Consider the following 19,920-nt stretch of genomic DNA (forward strand, 5'->3'; position numbering starts at 1 on the left):
AGATTGTTATTTTTCTCATAAGCATGTCCATTTATTTAGCTTAAATATAAGTTGCTTTAATAGGCTTTTTATTGAATAACCTTTTTTCAGAAAGTAGACTGAAATTTTTTTAATGTAATTAATGTTTTGAGTTTATGCTAATCACTCCTTGAAATGATTTTGACTTTTTAAAAATTAAAACATTAGAATGGTACCATTAAAGGGGCACCTGTGTGGCTCAGTCAGTTAAACATCAGACCCTGATTTCAGTTCAGGTCATGATTTCAGGGTCATGAGATTGAGCCCCATGTCAGGCTCTGTGCTAGATGTGGAGCCTGCTTAATATTCCCTATGCCCTCCTGCCCCCCACTTGTGTGCATGCTCTCACTCTCCCCTCCCCCATGCATGCACAGTCTCAAAAAAAATTGTTTTAAGTTACCATTAAAAATACTGATACTAAACAAATGGAAGATTTGCTTCTGTGTTCAAATAATGTGCATTTTAACTTTATCACTGTTATCCAAACAAAGGTATCTTGATTACCTCTGTGCCAAGTAACATCTGGCACAGTAATACAAATGCTTTACCAACAAAGGTATCTTGATTACCTCTGTGCCAAGTAACATCTGGCACGTAATACAAATGCTTTACCAACAGCCTGAATTATACAGGTCAGACAGCTATCAGGAAAATATTTAAAAAGTCATTTGTGTTACCTTTTCTCAAAATGATCTGGAATTGTGTTTAACCAACATTGTCAATGTCCTTTGCTTTATATATCTAAGGAATTTCAGCATGCCATCTTTATCTTTTTAAAATGAGTTTTTTGACTTTGTACTCTTGCTTTACTGGATGTATTTATTTTCAGTGAAAATAACATTTTATTGGAATTCTTATTTTAAGCTTCTTGGAGCCAATGGAAATGTAAACATCAATTCGAAACTTCGTTTGCAGCTGTATTACCCACCTACTAAGCCTCGATCCCAATTAAATGTTGTTGAAGTTTTTGAATGGTGGTCAAAATATCCAAGAAATCGTTATCCGTCAACATTGTACGTAACTGTAAGAGGATTGAAAGTTCCAGAATGTGTAAGTTAATAGCACATAGAAATACATGCTCTCTTTTGTTAAATGATAGAATTATCCATTTCTAAAAATATAAGGTCTCTAAAATTATTTTAATAGATTTCTAGAATCTAAAAGTACTTTCAAGAATTACATATTAAACCTGATGTATAAAAGATATTTAAATGAACGTTTAAGTACTAAATATAAGTTTCAATGTTAGAATTTTTTAAAAATAATATTGGTGTTTAAAAATAAAGGTAAAAGGAAAAAATAAAAATAAAAAAAATAAAGGTAAAAGGGCAGCCCCAGTGGCCCAGCGGTTTAGCGCCACCGTCAGCCTGGGGCGTGATCCTGGAGACCCGGGATCGAGTCCCATGTTGGGTTCCCTGCATGGAGCCTGCTTCTCCCTCTGCCTGTGTCTCTGCTTCTCTCCTCTCCCTCTCTCTGCGCCTCTCATGAATAAATAAAATAAAATCTTTTTAAAAAATTAAATAAAATAAAGGTAAAAGAATGATGTAAAATAGATGTTCACAAATATTTTCTGTAAAGCTCAAGAGTAGTTAATTTTTTAGGCTTTGTAGGACATACAGTTTTTGCAACTACTCAGCTTTGCCTTTGTAGTGAGAACATAGCTACATAGACATATGTAGGTGATGCTAAACAGATGTGTGTGGATGTGTTCCAATAAAACTTTATTGGTAAAAACAGCAAGCTAGATTTGACTAAGGCATTTGCAGTACCATGATTTGCAGGCACACTCTTCATAATATTATTCAAATAATCAGTAAATAATGTTTCTGTTACTGCTTTCCATAGATTTAAAACTATGAATGATTTTAGCAAAGAATTGGTTCTACCGCAAAACTTTTGTGTTACTTGCAGTAAGACATTTCAGGACAGTATCCTGTAAGTGATATTATAAGTGTGACCAGAGGGTTGGTTTGTATTAATTTGAATGGAGTTAAATCTCTTTTTAAGAAAAGGAAGATTTTTAAACTTTAGGTCTTTATGATATTAGTTTTGTGATATTAAAGCAAGGGATATCACAATATATCAGAGCTGTGACATAACATCTGGTAGGTATTGATTGGTGAAGAGGCAGAAACAAAGGGGTAGAGTTATTAAAACCATTTCATGTGACCGTTGGAGTTCTCTTTTTTCCTTCCAACTTTTAAGGCTTTTTGGTAATAGAACTGCAATTTAAGCACCTTTCATCTTATTCAGCATGATGTACATAAAAGTAGAATGTTTCTTGGGTTACATTTCCATGTTGTTTGTTTCAATATTTGAAAATTCCTATATGCCAGAAGGGAGAAAAGGGTTAACTTGATATTTACATTTTCTCATCTTCTATACACATTTAGATAAAGCCATCTTACCGTTCTGTGGTTGCTGTTCAAGAGGAAAAAGGTAAAGCTGTGTATTGTGAACGACACCACGAGACCAATTCAGTAGATGCCGAACCTGGACTAGAAGATTCCAAGGAAGTGGTGAAGTGGAAACGACTACCTGGGCAGGTGAAGTGCTTGATCATTCTCAATTCATTTAGAGATGTCTTTATTTATTTTTAAAGCTCCAACAGTCCTGAGGATAACTAGCTTGCTACTTAAAACTCTCAGATTACCTTTGTTTTGGTTCTTTTTTTTTTAATTACCTTTGTTTTTAACCACAATCTTGTCTTTCCATTAATTTCCTTGATAACTAATAATATACATATCATGTGCATAAAAGCACTATCTTGGGTTCTTTCTTTGGGGACTTGGGTTAGTTTTATCCGTTAGCTGGAGCTGTCAGAAAGGAATACCACAGACTGGGTGGCTTAAATAACATAAGCTTACTCCTTCATAGTTTTGGAGGTTGAAGTCCCAAGGGTAAGTTTACAGGGTTGGTTTACTCTGAGGCCTTTGTCCTTGACTGGCAGATAGCTGCCATCTTGCTGCCTCTTCATGGTCTTTTCTCTGTGCATGTAGATCACCAGTGTCTCTTCCTCTTACAAGGACAGCAGTCTTACTAGATTAGGACCCTACTCTAAAAATAGCTCTTTAAAGATTTTTATCTCCAAATATTGTTGCATTCTGAAGTACTGAAGTTAGGGCTTCAACATTTGTTTTTGAGGGACACAGTTCAATTCATAACAGCAATAAAAAAAAAAAAAACAGATTCTTGATGATTTAAGAGGTAAATGTCCTAAGAGGGTTTTCTTTTTTTTTTAATTGAAATTCAATATATAGTATATCATTAGTTTCAGATGTAGTTTTCAATAATTCAGCTTTGCATAACACCTAGTGCTCATCACTGATGAGTTTTCTTAGTAAAATGGATTTTATTAAAAAATAGATATTTTTAATGGATTCATGAGATTTTTTTTTATAGTTCTCAACTTTTTCCTGAATCACATTTTGATGGAAATACATATATGTATATTTCTTCCACAAGTTGAGCAGTGTTTAAGCTTTTACTAATGTTTTCCTTCTGGTTAACTTATTTTGCAGTAGTGAGAAGCATTGCAGATACAGTTTTGCAAATCTCTTACTTATTTCCACAAAAAGTAGAGTGGTTCATTTTGTACATCTGAGCCATTGTACATCTGAGCAGTTTATCCAAAATCTTAATTTATCCAAACATTCAGTAGTGTAAGAGAGTAAAGTGATATGATTGATTGGGTCCACATCATGGAGTATCTTTAATGGTAGCCTAATACTTCATGTGAGATATGAGAAATAATGGAGAGTCTTTGAGTAGGAGAGAAGTGTGATAATAGTCATATTTTAGAACCTGTTAATGTTGGCAGTGGCATATTGGAGATCTTGAGATAGGATACATCAGAATGAGAGAAACTGTCAAGATAGTAGCTATGCTCAGTAGTGACCTGAGAAGGGTCTAACCTTGGAATAATTGTGGTAAAAACGAAAAATAAGAGATGAATGTGAGAGAGAGATAGAATGAACAAGCACAATGTAATGACTGGCAAGATAGTAAAGAAGGGGAAAGAAGGTCCCCAATGTGTTCAGGACCTTTATATTAAATGTCCATTGAGTGTCTGTTCTGAGTACAGTGTCAAATCCTGGGCAAACAGAGAAAGTGATAGTGGTGGCATCAGTGATTTTTTAGCTTCGGTGGTGAGGCAGAGTTTTCTGTGTTCCTGCTCTAGGAGCAAGCAGCAGCACATGCTTATAAAACCTAACCTTTCCTTCAATTTTTTCTCATCTTTTTATTTCTCTCTTCTTTGTCTAAATCATCTGGGTGGAGAATGAAGGGAAAAGATGGGTAGCATGGTGTCCTCTACCTTGTGGACACCTAATAAATGTCTGTTGAATGTTTTACCTTCCTAGTAGCTGCTTATAATGTTTCCTGCTAATAATCTGCTGAATCCTAATGCTACTTGTGAAACACCTGGTCTAGAAAGCAAACTCTTGAACTAAGAATCTTTGACTAGACCCAATAAGGTGGGCTTGACCCTCTCAATAATCCTTATTAGTTTTATATAGAAATAATAGTTACTTACAGGGTGCTGTGATGAATATATGGAAAGACATTTGTAAGGAAGTACCACATTCATTGCATATAGTAAAGGACCAATATATGTTTAATTGAACTTTCGAAATAATAAACCCAGGAATTAAGGCTCACTGAAATATGGAAGAGGTAGAATTAAGACAAAAAAAGTATTTTCTACAGTAGATATTATACATGGAAAGTTTGGGTTTCTTCTGGTAACAGGAAAAGAAATCATAAAAATTATGAAATTTTAATGAAATTAGTGAACCAGCAGGAGGTGATTGATTACTTTGAAATACTTTTCAGAAGGCAGCCACAAATGATAGTTATTTTATGACCTAAAAAGAAAGAGAAATGAATATTCATACATCCCAGACTTAAGTTAGGCCCTAAAGGGCATTTATGGTCTCAGAACAAGTTTATGGCTCAGCAGAAATCACTTATTAGGTGCTGTCATGGAATAAGGATGTGATACGTGTGTGTGTGGGGGGGGGGGGTCTATATATAGTGTGTGCATGTAATTGTGTCAGCTTTAGAGTACCAGATAATGAAATTTTCTATTCGTATTTTAGATAAATTAATTAAGTACTAGCTAGACGTGGAGTATAAATTGACTTTATTTTATGGAGAACTGATTCTCTCTTTAGGAAGTAAAATAATTTACTATAATTTTCCATCATTCTGTTTATTTTCTCTTTCTCTGCATCACAGTAAAGAGACTTAAAAAAATAAAGCTCTACCACTGCAGTAATTGAATTAACAACTAGCCTTCATATTTTAATATTTCTTAATTTATTTTTTTAATGTATGTTTTTTAGGCTTGCCGTATTCCAAACAAGCACCTCTTCTCACTAAATGCAGGAGAACGAGGATGTTTTTGCCTTGCTTTCTCTCACAATGGAAGAATATTAGCAGCAGCCTGTGCCAGCCGGGACGGATATCCAATTATCTGTTAGTAACAATTCTGTTTAATCTAATTGAAGTCTAGGAGGACAATTTTTGGTTTTTAAAATTCATTGAAATCTTAATTTGAGTAATCCCCAGTTTTTTGTTTTTTGTTTTTAAAGATTTTACTTATTTATTCATGAGAGACCTAGAGAGAGAGGCAGAGACACAGGCAGAAGGAGAAGCAGGCTCCATGCAGGGAGCCCAATGTGAGACTTGATCTCGAGTCTCCAGGATCCCACCCTGGGCCGAAAGCAGCGCTAAACCACTGAGCCACTGGGGCTGCCCCTCCCCAGTTTTTTAATAATAATTTTACAATATTCTGTAAAATATATTTCAGAAGTAGGATGAGAATAATCAAATAAGATGGTAAGCTTATTCTTAAAACATGCAAGAGGATTTTTGTAAGCATTTTCTATTTTAAATGCAGACATTTTGAATCATGAAGGGATTAATAAACTTCATGAGGAATTCTATCCCATTGTGGTCAGTTGATAGCAGTGATAATTTAAATTATGAAAGCCCTCCAATTTCGTATCTACTAGAATGGTAATAGTGCAGGATTACCTAGAAGACTTCTCATTATAGTAGGGAAGGTAGCAGAGAGGCCAAAAACCCACTTTCAGATTGCTTTTAAAAAATATGGAAAACCATATTAAAAAGAAAAATTTCTGTAGCTGTAGAGATTTTTTTTTTATGTGAGCACTGCCTATTCTTTTAGACTGAGATGCGTTAAATACTTTCCCTTGTTTCTTGCGTAATAATGAAAACCAGCAGGAAGTAGCCTACTCCTCATGAGCATGTGCCCTAAGTGCTATGTGGTATTGAACTTCCCTCAGCTTCACACAGTTTATTTCTGATGATTTACTCTTTTCAGCAAGGACTCCTAATTGGCTTGATTAGCATTTATTCAAAAAAATATTCCTCCTCATGAAATATTAGCTTTAAAAAAATACAAAATTATTTGTGTAGTTTGATTATGACCATGCTATTTTAAAAATTCACTGAAACATGCGTGGAGGAAAAATGACTCTTAGAAAACATGCTCCAGAATAATTTATTTCTTTTGGGCAGTGAAAGTTATTTTCATTCTGGTTTATGTTTTCAGCATTTCAGTGATAAATATGTGTTACTTTATGCTTAAAAAAATCTTGTTCAAAATGCTATATAAATTTAGACATTCTCTCAAAAAACAAGAATATCTGTCTTTGGTTTCTGATTGTTCAGTTATGATGTATCTACTTGGAATTTGTTTAGCTTGTTGGAGTGTGGATTACTGTTTTTCACAAAATTGGGGAGTTTTCTGTCTTTATTTCTTCAGATTGTTCTCCTTTCTGTTTTTTCTCTTCTGAGACCCTCATCATCTCTGTTGGTACACTTGGTCCCATAGGTTTCTGAAGCTTTATTCTTTTTCTTCATTCTTTTTCTTTCTGTTCCTCAGACTACATAATCTCAAACGACCTGTCCTCAAGTTGATTCTTCTGCCAGTTCTGATCTGTTATTGAGCCCCTCTGGTGAATTGTTTATTTCCCTTGTTATACTTTTCAGTTCTAAAATTTTTATTGGTCTTTTTTTCTTTTTATAATTTCTGTTTCTTTATTGATACTTCGTTTGGTGAGAATTATTCTCACACCTTAATTCTTTAAACATGGCTTTCTTGATATCTGTGAACATATTTGTAAGAGTGGATCTAAAAGTCTTTGCCTGGAAAGACCAGTGTCTTGGCTTCCTCCTGGACAGTTTCTGTGGACTGCCTTGTTTCCTGTGTATGACCGTACTTGACTGTTTCAGTTTTTTCATGTGTCCATATTACATGTGTGGCAGGTCTGGACATCAGATTCCTCTCTTTCCGCCTCCTCTCCACCCACCCACTCAGGATTTGTTGTTGCTGAAGTCTCTTTTCAGTTAACTTGGTGGTCAGCTATGGTGAAGATTTTTTAAATACCTTGAGTAAATAGATCTCCCAGCCTTTACAAGGATATGGTGTGTTGGTATATGCTCTTAATTTCACGGCAAGCGGTCTGTACCTCTGCCTTAGCCTTCACTTCCTGTTTGCACAGAGCCTCCTCAGGTCAGTCAGAGTGAGAGAGGGCCTCTAGTCTTTGGTTCACATACATATGTCCTGCTGGGTTCTCAGGAGTTTGTTGGAATTTTTCAAAGTCCCCTATGGACATCTCATTTCAAGTTTTTTCCTTTTACATTTTTTTGCTCAGCCTCTCCTTAGCCTCAGTTGGTATCACTGCTCAGTTAACTGTTCCACTGATTATTTCAGCAAGCACCCTAGGGTTAGGGCTGTTCACACAGAGCATGCTCTGAGGCAGGTCAAATAAAGCCTAGCCCTGGGAATGGAGCTGTTTAGGGAACTGCCTGCCAGGCCGTCTTAATAGTGATAAGTCTTGGGGCTGGGGTTTTGGGGGAGCTTCCTACCTCTTCTGCGCCATCCCATGGCTGCTAGGCTGTTGGCTTTAAGTTGTGAGGCTGTTGGTTTCTAAAGCTACTGTGGAGCTTGGGAGAGGGGAGTGGGAACATGGCAAGTTAAAACACCACAAAGCTCTGGTTCTTACCAAGATTAAGCTGTTTTTCTTGAATAAATGTTCCTCATGTTGCAGGCCTTTATTTAATTTCTAGAGCTCTGAAAAAGTTAATTTGGATAGTATTTACAGTGTTCTCTTTGCTTTTATCAGGGAGCAGATACTCTGGGGTCCTCCTTCTGCTATTCTGGAAGCAATTCTGTACTGCTTAGTATTTTAAAGAGCATTTGGTTTTACCACTAGGTGGAAGTAGAGACTTGCAAACTTTGTTGTTCTGAATTAAGTCACTATCTGAAGATTTCATTTTGAACTTAACTTATAGCAATACCAGAATGCCTTGTTTATCAGATTGGGTCTTATTAATTCTCTAATTATTTCATTTTGGTATTAGAATTTTCTAAAAAGGGGTGCCTGGGTGGCTCAGTCAGCTAAGCATCTTCCTTTGGCTCAGGTCACGATCCCAGGGTCCTGGGATGAGCCATGATTGGACTCCCTGCTCACCGGAGAATAGGCTTTTCCCTCTGCCTCTGTGCTCCCTGCCCTCCCCCATTGTGTGCTCACTCTTGCGTTCTAGCTCTCTCAAATAAATCTTTGTTGTTTTTTTTTTTTAAAAAGAATTTTTTTTCTAACAATAGCACAGTTTAAATTTCTTCTCTAAATAATTAAAATTTTGTTTGGAATTTAATTGATTTTCAGGTAAAGTAATATCTTATTCATGAAAGCCCAAATATAGAATCTTTGAAGTAAATTGCAATTTTAATGTGGTTTATTATTTGATTAATAAATTGTCGGCAATTATTAGGAAAGTTGCTTTGAAGAGATGAGAATAATTGTAGCATATTGTAAAATTTTATATGTGTAAATTCTTGTATTTGAGAAAATAAACACTATTTTTAAGTAGACTTTGACATTTTTATGCTGAAAATATCTTTGGTGATAATCTTAATGCTTGCTTTGTATGCAAATTATTATAAGCTGTGTTTTTGTCTATTACTGGATTAAGGACTCTGTCTAGAAACCCACTAATTTTTGAATATTTTCATTAGTATATGAAATTCCTTCTGGGCGTTTCATGAGAGAATTGTGTGGCCACCTCAATATCATTTATGATCTTTGCTGGTCAAATGATGATCGTTATATCCTTACTGCATCATCTGATGGCACTGCCAGGTTAGTATACTTAAGAAGTACTTTTTGTATATGTTGTATGTTGTTTGCCATCAAGGAAAACAAAGAGAATATAAAGTGATACAACTATTCTTATGCTTCAATAATATTTTGCTTATCGAGGAACTGTCATACAGACTAATTACTAGTAGTAGAAAACTTTTTCCTGACGATGTTTTTATTAAATATATTTTATTTATGTAATATGGGATGCTTCTAGTTCTCCATGTCCTTAAATGAACATTATGTACATTGTTTAATACTGTACACTGTTTGACATAATATAAACAATTGATATTTTTCTTAGAATATAAGCTCTAAATGGTAGGGATTCTTTCTTCACTGCTGTGTGCAAGGACCAGGCCACAGTGATGCACAGTGCTTGGTATGGGGCAAGTAAAGGTTTCCTCTGCTATACAGAAGTACAGCATTCCTATGAAACCTTTCCTAAGATGAAATGGCATAAAGTGAAGTAGTAATTAACTATTAATTGATTTGGAAATTTTTTTAAGTGTTCCCAGACCCAAAAAATAACCTCCTTTGGAGTTTTTGATACTGTAGGACACATCTTGCTAGGGGTGCACAAAATAAATTGAGATAGAGCACAAATGCTCACAGAGTTTAGAGCTATGAGAGCTTGAAGTTGAGGTGCTGAGTGTAGTACCTGGGGAAGAGCATGGCAGTGCCACTCTCACTGCTGGGGATGTGTACTGCCTTTGTAAGGACTCACTGCAAAACAACTGCTGGACCCTTTTTTTTTTTTCTTGCTTTCTCCTTTTTCTCATTAAAGAAGAAATTCTCTTCAGGTTTTTTTGGTTAGTGAAAACAGGTACTAATGTAGGTCTTAGGTAAAAAAACAAAGTGGTGTAATGCAAACTTTCGAGAAGCAGGGGATACCTGTAAGTGTAAGTGAATATGTACCTTGTGCTTTAGGAGTTTTATAGATTGTCAATATTTGCATTTTTCAGAATGTCAGTCATAAAGTAATTTAACCCCTTCCAACTTTTATTAAGTATCATAATAAAATTTTTAAAAGCTACCTTGTAAATTTCCTTGACATTGTTTTAGCTGCTTGTTCTACCTTGCATATATTATTAGGTGATTTTTCAAGATGCTTTATATTATATATGTAATTTAATTTGATTCCAACAAATGTGAGTGGATACACATAAATATTTGTTATCTCTGTACACCGGGAAGCTGACATTTAGAGTAGTTCTGGATACCCTCTGACTTCACTCTTCTGTATTTCTGCTTCTGGCTTTTTAAACACACTTTTTAACAGACGCTTCTAGTGCTTTGGTCCCCTCTGTGAATCTTATCAGCTTCCTTTTTAATATAAAATGTCTAATGGATTAAGATGTTGTCATCACTGTTTTGTTTCTGTTTAAATGCAGAAGATAGTAACTGGTGAGACTTGATTTCCTTCCCTCTGTAGCTGGGCACCTGCTGTTAGTCCCCCTAACAGCATCCTCCAGGGCCTCTGGTCTGTTTGTTCTCTCAGCATAGCCATTCTATCTGATGCAGGGTTGTACTAGAGAATAGTGCATAACCTTGCAAAGGCCTGACTGTGGATTTTTAAGTCTTGAAATCACCTGAGCTCCCATCACAGCTGAGCAAGCTTTTTCCTTATCTTTATTTAGATATCTTTTCCCCTTCTTCTGGTAGCACATCCTTACAGCACTTGGAGTTCCCTACGTGGAGTTACGTATTCCCACTTTCACTAGCTGACTACCTTCAACTTACAGTGAAATTAAACGAGATATGAACTTCCTGTATCTCCCTCTGCTTTCCCACTCAGTATCTATAAATGTACCCAGCTTTATCTCTGTGGCTCCTAACAAAGATGTATGGGTAAAGACACCTTTCCGGCCACTCTTTGACATGTGCTTTTAATCTCAGTCCTTCAATCTACGATTCTGCTTCCTATACCCCTCTTGTCTCTTCTATATCTTTCTCTCTGTTGATTTTGTCCTCTCTTATTAAAAATGTGCTCAAATCTCCTTAAGAAATCTTTTTCTCAGTTCTTCCTGGTTTTCATACTATCACATTATTTTTCTTTCTACACCATCAGTAATGTTCTACACACATGATCTTTAGCTCAACCCAGTGAGTCTGGCTTTCACTCCTACCTTGCTAGAGCAACCTTCTTTAAGAGCTCAGCAGTTTCTTGCTGACTCTCACACCTGGTGGCCAGTGTTGGTCCTTATCCTGTTTGCTTTCACTACAGTAATTAATTGTTGATCCGTTTTAAAAGATTTTAAATTAATAGTTTTATCAGCAGCCTCTTCTTTTTGCCTTTTATGAGCCTGGCCAGTTCTTGTTCCCTGTCTCTTGTTCCTCTTCCTCTGCCTGTTCTCTATAGATGTTTATTCCCAGAATCTTCCTACTTGATCATCTTCCCTGGTTTGCTGTGCTCATCTTGGTCTCTCTCCTCTTCCCCAGCTTTGAATCTCACTTATATGAGCTGACTTCTAATGCCCACTTTTTTTCGGAGTTTCACTTTCTGTTACACACTTCTCTCTGGACTGCTGGTAGCACCCCAGATCCAAACCCAGACTTCCTAATATCGCCAAACTTTGCTTTCCTTTTTTAGTCCTCTTATAGGTTTTTCTTTCTTTCTTTTTTTTTTTTTTTTCATAACCTCCACCCTTTCTCCTGAGGCAGGAACTCAGAGTAGCACTTATTTCTTTTTTGTTTCCACCATAACTTCCCATATCCAAGCAATACCACAGTCTATCACTTTGCCCTCCTAAAAGGCTCCCCATTCTGTCACACTTTCTATCTTCACAGCTGTTACCTTCATTCAGACACTTGCTATCTGCCTTTTGGTTAAACTGTTGGTACTGACCTTTCCCACTGTTCAGCCTCTTGTTCCTCCAGCTTTCCACAACCATCTTTCATACTGCCCTGGTTTTCAAAAGTCTTTGATTCCCATCACCCTTTTGAAAATGTTCTAGTTCCTTAGCATGGCATAATAGGCATGTTTCTCATTGACCCTACATCCGTCTCCTGTGTACTTGCCATATACCCTCAGCCTCACCCACACAATCTTTTTAAATGCCCTTAGCATTTTACCCTCTTTGGTATCTCTCCATGCCTCCTCTTCCTGTACTTAAATGCCCTTTTCCTGGGCTTCCTGCTTAAGGCAGTCACTCAGCAAACATTTAAGTGCCTTTTGTGAGCCATTGTGGGCTCGTAGTCATCATTTAAAACCCAGCTCAGTTTTAACCATTTCTTAAAATCTCTTGGATTTTTCCACATAGCATATACTATATTGTAGTAAAATATACCTCTTTATGTGTCTTTGAGATTGATACTTTTTGAGGGCTCTTTGTATCATAAAAGTATTTATTTGTATAGGATTAACTAAGTGAAGGAAGAAACATTGCGGCTAGAACCAAAAAGAGTGAGATTTTGAAAGAGGTAAAGAAAAGATTTTGAATAAGCTAAAATTAGAGGAAAAGAATTAGAGTTGCTAATGCTCCAAGTGGCAGAAGCATGGGCTTCTGGCCAGATCTTCTGTCTTCCTCGTTAAGTGTTAGTAGTGTCTCCTGAGTAATTCCCAATGGTTCTTGCCTATTGTATATTATATCAAATAATAATACTAAGATTTTTAAGCAAGCAACTGAAATTTTAACAATCTTTTAAACTATATTCTTTTTATTATTTTTAATTTTTTAAAACTCTTCTAACAATCTTCATTACAAATTAGTGATTTTGTTCTTTCAATAAGTACTGTATTTCATGTAGCATATATTCAAAGTATTACTATGGTAAAAGTGTTTATGCAGTGACACACGTGCTTTATTTTCACTTGAAAATATGTTCTTTCACTTCCTTCATTATTAGTTTGGATTCTTAGTAATTGAAGATCAGATCCTGTATTTGAAGCAGCTGCTGAGAAAACTCATAGAATGTTATTCTTAAATGGCAACTGTATTTTTTTCTTTCATCAATAATTTTGAAAAGGACTTAATTTGCTTTAGTTCTTAGGTTGTGATTAAAAGAATTAACTCAAAATCCCCCTATTAAAAATTAATATATTTTCTAATTTTAATAATTTAAACAAACTGTTTAAAATCTAGTGTTTCACACTCATTTAATACCTTTCTGTTACTAAATTTTGCCTATTTTTATGCACTGACTAGAGATGCAGAGTAACATAACAGTTTTAACTCCTAGGGTTTACTCTTTTGTAAGGACTGTAGCAATGACAGTAATATTACTTTTTTAAAAATTATCCATTATTTAGAGGAAGAGATAGTAAAACTATTGAGCATAAATTGAGTGTTTAATGCAAGTCTGTAATATAGTCTGTTTTCTATCTGGTGGGATTTTGTGTGTTATGCTTGTACATATTTAGATTTATCAAAATATAATTATCAAAATATTATCAAATTATATCAAAATGTTATAATTAATCAATCTTACCAATCTTATATGATTATCAAAATATTATAATTAATTCAATCTTATTTTATTCAGGTATCATATAGTAATTTCAGTATAGCTTTCAAGACTTTGAGATTGTGATCATTATCTAAGCTTGGAAATTACAAATAAAAAGTTAATAGATTATCTTATTCTCTAAACCTCTACTAGTGAGCATTTTGCAAAAGCAATATATACAACCTAAGCAGAGAATAAAGTTCTTCCTATATTTTATTTTTTGTATGTAATGTACTAAATGCAGTGTTTTACCAAACTATTCAATGTATATTTAATCAATGTCAAAAACAGGTTTTTAAAAATATATATCCAAATACAATTTTTCATTTTACAGTATAGATTAAAATTAGTAGACAAATTAACCATTATACTTGATAATAACTAAGAAATAGCTTTGTCAAAATGTACAGAACTCCAGCCATCAAATATTTGATCACATTATTTTTTATTATTACGAAATTTAGTTTACCATTGGTTATTGTCATTGCTTACTTCAGTTCCACTGGCTGTGCTGGTTTTTGTTTTTTGTTTTTTTTTTTTTTGTGCTGGTCTTTAGAGAAAGTTTTAGAAACTTCTGCCTTTCAGAAGCAATATATAACTTTCTATCCTTTTCTAGGATATGGAAAAATGAAATAAATAATAGCAATACATTCAGAGTTTTACCTCATCCCTCTTTTGTTTACACGGCCAAATTCCATCCTGCGGTCAAAGAACTGGTGGTTACTGGATGCTATGATTCTGTGATACGGATATGGAAGGTTGATATGAGAGAGAATCCTGCTGTATTGATCCGACAGTTTGACACACACAGGAGTTTCATCAACTCTCTCTGCTTTGATATTGAAGGTATGTCAGAACATATTCCAAATGAAGAATTTTTAAAAATATTTTGTTCACTAAGAATTTTTCTAAGCTTGAAGGGATTTTGTGTGTTTTGATTGTACATATTTAGATTTACGTGTATTTGTGGATCATACTGTAAACACGGGCACAGATTTAGCAGTGAGGGCATTTTGTTTGTAATTTTAAAATCATTAAATTCTGGGATGCCTGTGTGGCTCAGTAGGTTAAGCACCTGAATCTTGATTTCGGCTCAAGGTCATGATCTTAGGGTCATGAGATTGAGCCCACATTGGACTCTGCGCTCAGCATGGAGTCTGCTTGTTCCTCTCCTTCTCCTCCCCACTGTGCATGCTCTCTCAAAGAAATTAAATAAAATCTTTCTTTAAAAAATCATTAAAGTCATTAAATTCTTAAACGTTTAGATTCAACTAATCTTTGCTGTAACGACCAGTCAGATACCAAATTTTATAAGTATATTTCATTGGATTGATGATTATCCCCTCAGTAAGTTTCTTTTCTTTTCTTTCCTTTCTTTTCTTTCTTTTTCTTTTCTTTTCCAGTAGGTTTCTTTTAAGTGGCTTTTGAGTTAAAAGGTTAAAATGATGAAGGGGGGGAAATGCCAAAAGAATATTAGATAGATAGCAGGGGAAACCTGTATTTATACTATGTACTGAGGGCACTGTGTGCTGGGCACCTTGCATTCAGGTAACAGTTAACAGGTACATGTTATATAGTTGTCTGATTGCATCTTAAGAAATGTTCTATTATTGGCAATACCTAGAATGTTTCCAGCTTTCTCCTACCATGAACATGATTTCTGTGAATAAAATACACAAAAAAGTATATATAAAAGCTGTATGTACAGCTTTCTATATATACAAAGCTTTGTTGCACTGTTTATGATTCTATTCTCTTTTTTTTTTTTTAAAGATTTATTTATTTATTCGTGAGAGACACAAAGAAAGAGCCAGAGACATAGGCTGAGGGAGAGGCAGGCTCCCCGCAGAGAGCCCACGCCCTGAGCCAAAGGCAGACATTCAACCATTGAGCCACCCAAGCATCCCTATGATTATTTTCTTAGCATAAGTTCTCAGACTGGAGGTTGCTGAGTCGCATATTTCTGGAGTCCTTGCTGTGTGCTGTGATGTTTTAAGTACATGTGTAAGCTAACTTATTCCCCACAGACCCTTATGAGAATGGTATATAGTCACCTTTACTTTATTTCAGACACTGATAGGTAGACTAGAACTATAATAAATTAGGATAGGGTCCAGATAAAAATGACAGCACTGCTAATATATTCAGTTTACTACAAGCATGTTAAGAAGTCAGAAAAGGAAAAGTCAACCAAGAAGAGAAAGGTGTGCAAACTTTGTCTTGGTAAAAATAGCTCAAATAGAAAAAGAGGGATGAATTTCTTCAAATATTTGACTAAGATACCCAAATGTGAAACAAAAAAATAATCAGTCTATTTTGCTCCAGTAGGTAGAGATGGGACCAAAGCCACTGAAGACAGATATCTGTTGTTCAGAATTAGAACATTCTAGTATATAGGGTAGTTCATTAGTTGACTAGCTGCTTTGTAAATTACTAAGTTCACAGTTACTGAACAACCATCTGTTCAAGATGGTGTGGAAGATATTCATGAGTGGGTATAAAGTTGAATTTGATGCTCTCTGAGGTCCCATTCTACTATAAAATGGTTTGACTAAGAATTTATGTTAAATTGGAACATCTGTTATTTATCATTTTATTCATTCCCTGATCGTTTATTAACTTTCTACTAGTATCAGGTATTTTGCTAACAGTATATATTAGGATATAGGTGTTTTTTCAGGAGTATAAAACAGATTATGTAGGTTAATAAAGGTGGGAAATAAAGATATGTACTGAATAATTCAAATTATTTGTTTGGCTTTAGAATTTGTTTTTTTTTTTTTTTTTTTTTGGCTTTAGAATTTGAACCATTTACAAATGTAGTGAGATGCTCGTTTCTTTTTGTATTCAAATTCACATAAGTGACAAAGGGAAATAAGTCATCAAAAGTAATTCAAAAGAGTGAAGAATTCATTTAAGATAATTGGAATTTGATTACTAGTTGTATTGGGTTTTTTGTGCTTTTCTTTTCTTTTTTTTTCCTTTTTTTTTTTTTTTTACTAAAATATCATTTAAGAGCACTCTGATTCTTTGTTATACTAGGATGTGTTTTCCCAATTTCATATTACTTTTTTCTACCTATGTGTAGTATTCGTGAGTAGTATTCGTGAGTAATTTTTTTTTTTTTTAATAGGTCATCACATGTATTCAGGAGATTGCACAGGGGTGATTGTTGTTTGGAATACCTATGTCAAAGTTAATGATGTGAAACATTCAGTGCGCCACTGGAGTGTAAATAAGGTATAAAATCATATTTCATATTTGGGAATTAATTAAAGAAATTAGAAAAAAATTGAACCTAATGACTTTAGAAATAAGACATCAGGACATTATTTCTCTCCTCTCAAAAAAAATGAAGTTTTTCTCAGCCCCAGCAAAGTCAATTATCATTGATTAATTATGTAGTCTTCCTGATAGCTAATTGATGACACAGCAACTTAGAGAAAATTTTCATTTTGGCCAAACTTAACTTTCTTATTTTTGAACCGTAATTTGTGATATGACATTCAGTGATCCATTGCTGGAATTATGCTAAAATGAGGAATATGTTATATTACCATCTGTAAGTAATACCTTGTATTTTCTGCTATTCATGTTCTTTTTTTATTTTTTGACCCCATAACATTACTCTAAAACCAGTGTGCTCAATGTTTTGTTAACAGTGCTGTCTTTCACATTTATGTAATCATGAGTCGGTCTATCATTTATTCACAATAATTCTTTACATTTGAATTGTACTAAGTAGGCAGGAATGAATGATCTCTCATTTTTGGTGTAGAGGGTTTTTAAGGCTGGGTATATTAAGCAATTTTATTGGTGCATATTCAGTATTTTTTAACTAAAAACACAAAGTGAATTATTAAACCTGAGTTTGTTTTATGTAAGTTGATATAGTTTCTGTCTTATATGCTGTACCTTTGTTCTTGTAACAGTTGTCCTCGTTTGAGAAAAAGACACCGTAAGTGATAAAGGATCTATACAAACTTTAGTTGAATCTGTCAGCTCTATTTTAAAAACTGTTCTATTTTTAGTCCTTTTTATCTAGTCTGTCAGATTAAGGATTGATGGCTTAGGATTCATGTTGTAGCCTAGTTTCACACACTTTGAAAAGAACTTTCTTTTTTTTTTTTTTTTTAAGATTTTATTTATTTATTCATGAGAAACAGAGAGAGAGAAAGAGACAGACAGAGAGAAAGAGGCAGAGACACAGACAGGGGGAGAAGGGAGCCCAGTGTGGGGAGCCTGATCTGGGACTCGATCCGGGACTCGATCTGGGACTCCAGGATCACGCCCTGGGCCAAAGGCAGGCTTTAAACCACTGAGCCACCCAGGGATCCCCTGAAAAGAACTTTCTAATTACTTATATACCTGAGGGATTGGCAAGACTCCAAAGGCACCTTTTCCACTAATTTGAGTGTACAGTGCAGATTCTACTATTTGTGTTAAAAATCATTTGTTTCCTTACCTCAATATAGTAACTAAAAGGCAAACTTATCTTCAAAGTCTGCCGCCTGGTGGTTACTTGAGACAGTCCAAAATAAAAAGTTAGGAAATGAGCTGGAGTCTCTTTTAGGAGCTAATGCCCTAGGACAAACTGTAGACTGTGATTTCTTACCTAGTTCTTCTCTTCAGCCGGCAGCGTGAGAAATGCTAAATTATACTCATCTGTCCCTTAAAATGACCTGTCCATGTGCTATGGCCCCCACAGGACATGGACTTCAAAACTAAGGCTTTTTGTTTTTTGTTTGAGTGTGATTATGATAAAAGTAAAGGGAAGTCACTAACAGATACTACAAATGCTAAATTTGCTGGCACTTTTGTCAATTTCATGACCAACACTTTTTAGACAGTTTTGTGTTTGGATTTTGCACTTTTGCATTTGTGTGTTGCTCAGACCTCCAGCAGTGCATCGCATCCCCAGACTGTTGTAGTTCAGTCACTATAACGTTACCCCATGTGTACTGTCAGTGCTTTTTTTTCCTGTAACTTTAGAAAAGCAGCTAACAGCAGGCGTTGGTCTCTGACAGCTTTGCAGCCTGGGCTCAGCTGTTGATACTCGGATCATGGCAATTTGTTCTCCACCTCTGCTGGTGCCAAACTACCTCTGAAGGGGAGGAACATCCTCTCAGAGAAAGAGACAAAGCATGCTAACAGGTCATCAAAGGAAAAGAATTCACTATTCTGCCTGAGGGTTAAAGCAGACTTTCTTCTGACTCTCTGGACTTTAGTCTAAACAGTTTTGTATTTATGAGTTTTTTTCCTTTTTTCCTAGTAATCCACACAAAAAGGACCTTTAGTAATTTTTGCTATGTGAGGCTCATCCAGGCAGGTTTTCCTTCAGTACATAGGTCTTTCTTGACATCCTAAGTCAGGCATCTTCTTAAATAATTATAAATAAATAAATAATTATAAAAAAAAAAAAATCCTGGAGGCTCAGGTGCACTAAAGATTCGGCTCCACCTGTACCCTCCACCATGGCCAAGGAACGCATTGCTGCTGGAGCTGTAGTGGTCATTAATGCTACTTGACAGGAGGTGCTGAAGACCACCCTTGTCCACCATGGCCTCGCACAGTGGATTCGCAAAGCTGCCAAAGCCTTAGTCAAGTGCCAGACCCATCTTAGGTGTGCTTGCATCCAACTCTGATGAGCCTCTGTAGGTCAAGTTGGTGGAGGCTCTTTGTGCTGAACACCAAATCAACCTAATTAAGGTTGATGACAACAAGAAACTAAGGGAATGAATGGGTAGACCTCTGTGAAACTGACAGAGGGGGGAAAACTCCATGAAGTCGTTGGTTGCAGTTGTGTGGTGGTTAAGGACTATGGCAAAGAGTCTCAGACCAAGGATGTCATCACAGAATACTTCAGATACAAGAAATGATTCTTGTTGCTTAAAAAAATAAATAAATAAATAAAAAATTCCCTAAAATTACGATCTAAATTACATGGTCTCAGAATAATATGTCAGTAAGATGCCATACCTTTTTTAGGACAACACGGGGATAAATGCACGAAGATATAATCTTAGACTGAAATAGAACTTAAAAGTCAATTCTCTACTAACTTTTGAAGTCATAAAGATTAGCAGCTTTCTTATATGATGGTAAGCAAGAAAATACAAAGTTAGAAGTTGTGTTTTATGAAGTGCTTATTTGGGAGTACATTACAGAAATGCTAATTAAATGTGGTATTACATAGCAATCAAAAAAGACATACTGTCAGCTGTATTTTCAACCTGTAAGTGAAGTTACTGGAATTCCTTTTGCTAACAATGTAAAAAAA

At 35.2% G+C, this 19,920-nt stretch overlaps 1 protein-coding gene and 1 pseudogene across 16 annotated transcripts in view; both read left to right on the forward strand.

The window, feature by feature from the left end:
- Positions 1 to 19,920, forward strand: part of AHI1 (Abelson helper integration site 1) — a 198,298-nt gene that overhangs the window by 34,745 nt on the left and 143,633 nt on the right. For all 16 annotated transcript variants that reach the window (XR_011994336.1, XR_003234906.2, XR_011994335.1 and 13 more), the window contains exons 10-15: positions 883 to 1,068; positions 2,412 to 2,564; positions 5,364 to 5,496; positions 9,068 to 9,191; positions 14,257 to 14,486; positions 16,774 to 16,880. Coding sequence is in view for 13 of the 16 variants with exons in the window: in XM_025997872.2 (XP_025853657.1) it covers positions 883 to 1,068; positions 2,412 to 2,564; positions 5,364 to 5,496; positions 9,068 to 9,191; positions 14,257 to 14,486; positions 16,774 to 16,880 (933 nt within the window). In the remaining 3 variants the exon portion in view is untranslated. The remainder of the gene's footprint in view (positions 1 to 882; positions 1,069 to 2,411; positions 2,565 to 5,363; positions 5,497 to 9,067; positions 9,192 to 14,256; positions 14,487 to 16,773; positions 16,881 to 19,920) is intronic.
- Positions 19,048 to 19,616, forward strand: LOC112919459 (small ribosomal subunit protein eS12-like; annotated as a pseudogene).

This window comes from Vulpes vulpes, chromosome 1 (assembly GCF_048418805.1).
Source record: "Vulpes vulpes isolate BD-2025 chromosome 1, VulVul3, whole genome shotgun sequence".
Taxonomy (NCBI): domain Eukaryota; kingdom Metazoa; phylum Chordata; class Mammalia; order Carnivora; family Canidae; genus Vulpes; species Vulpes vulpes.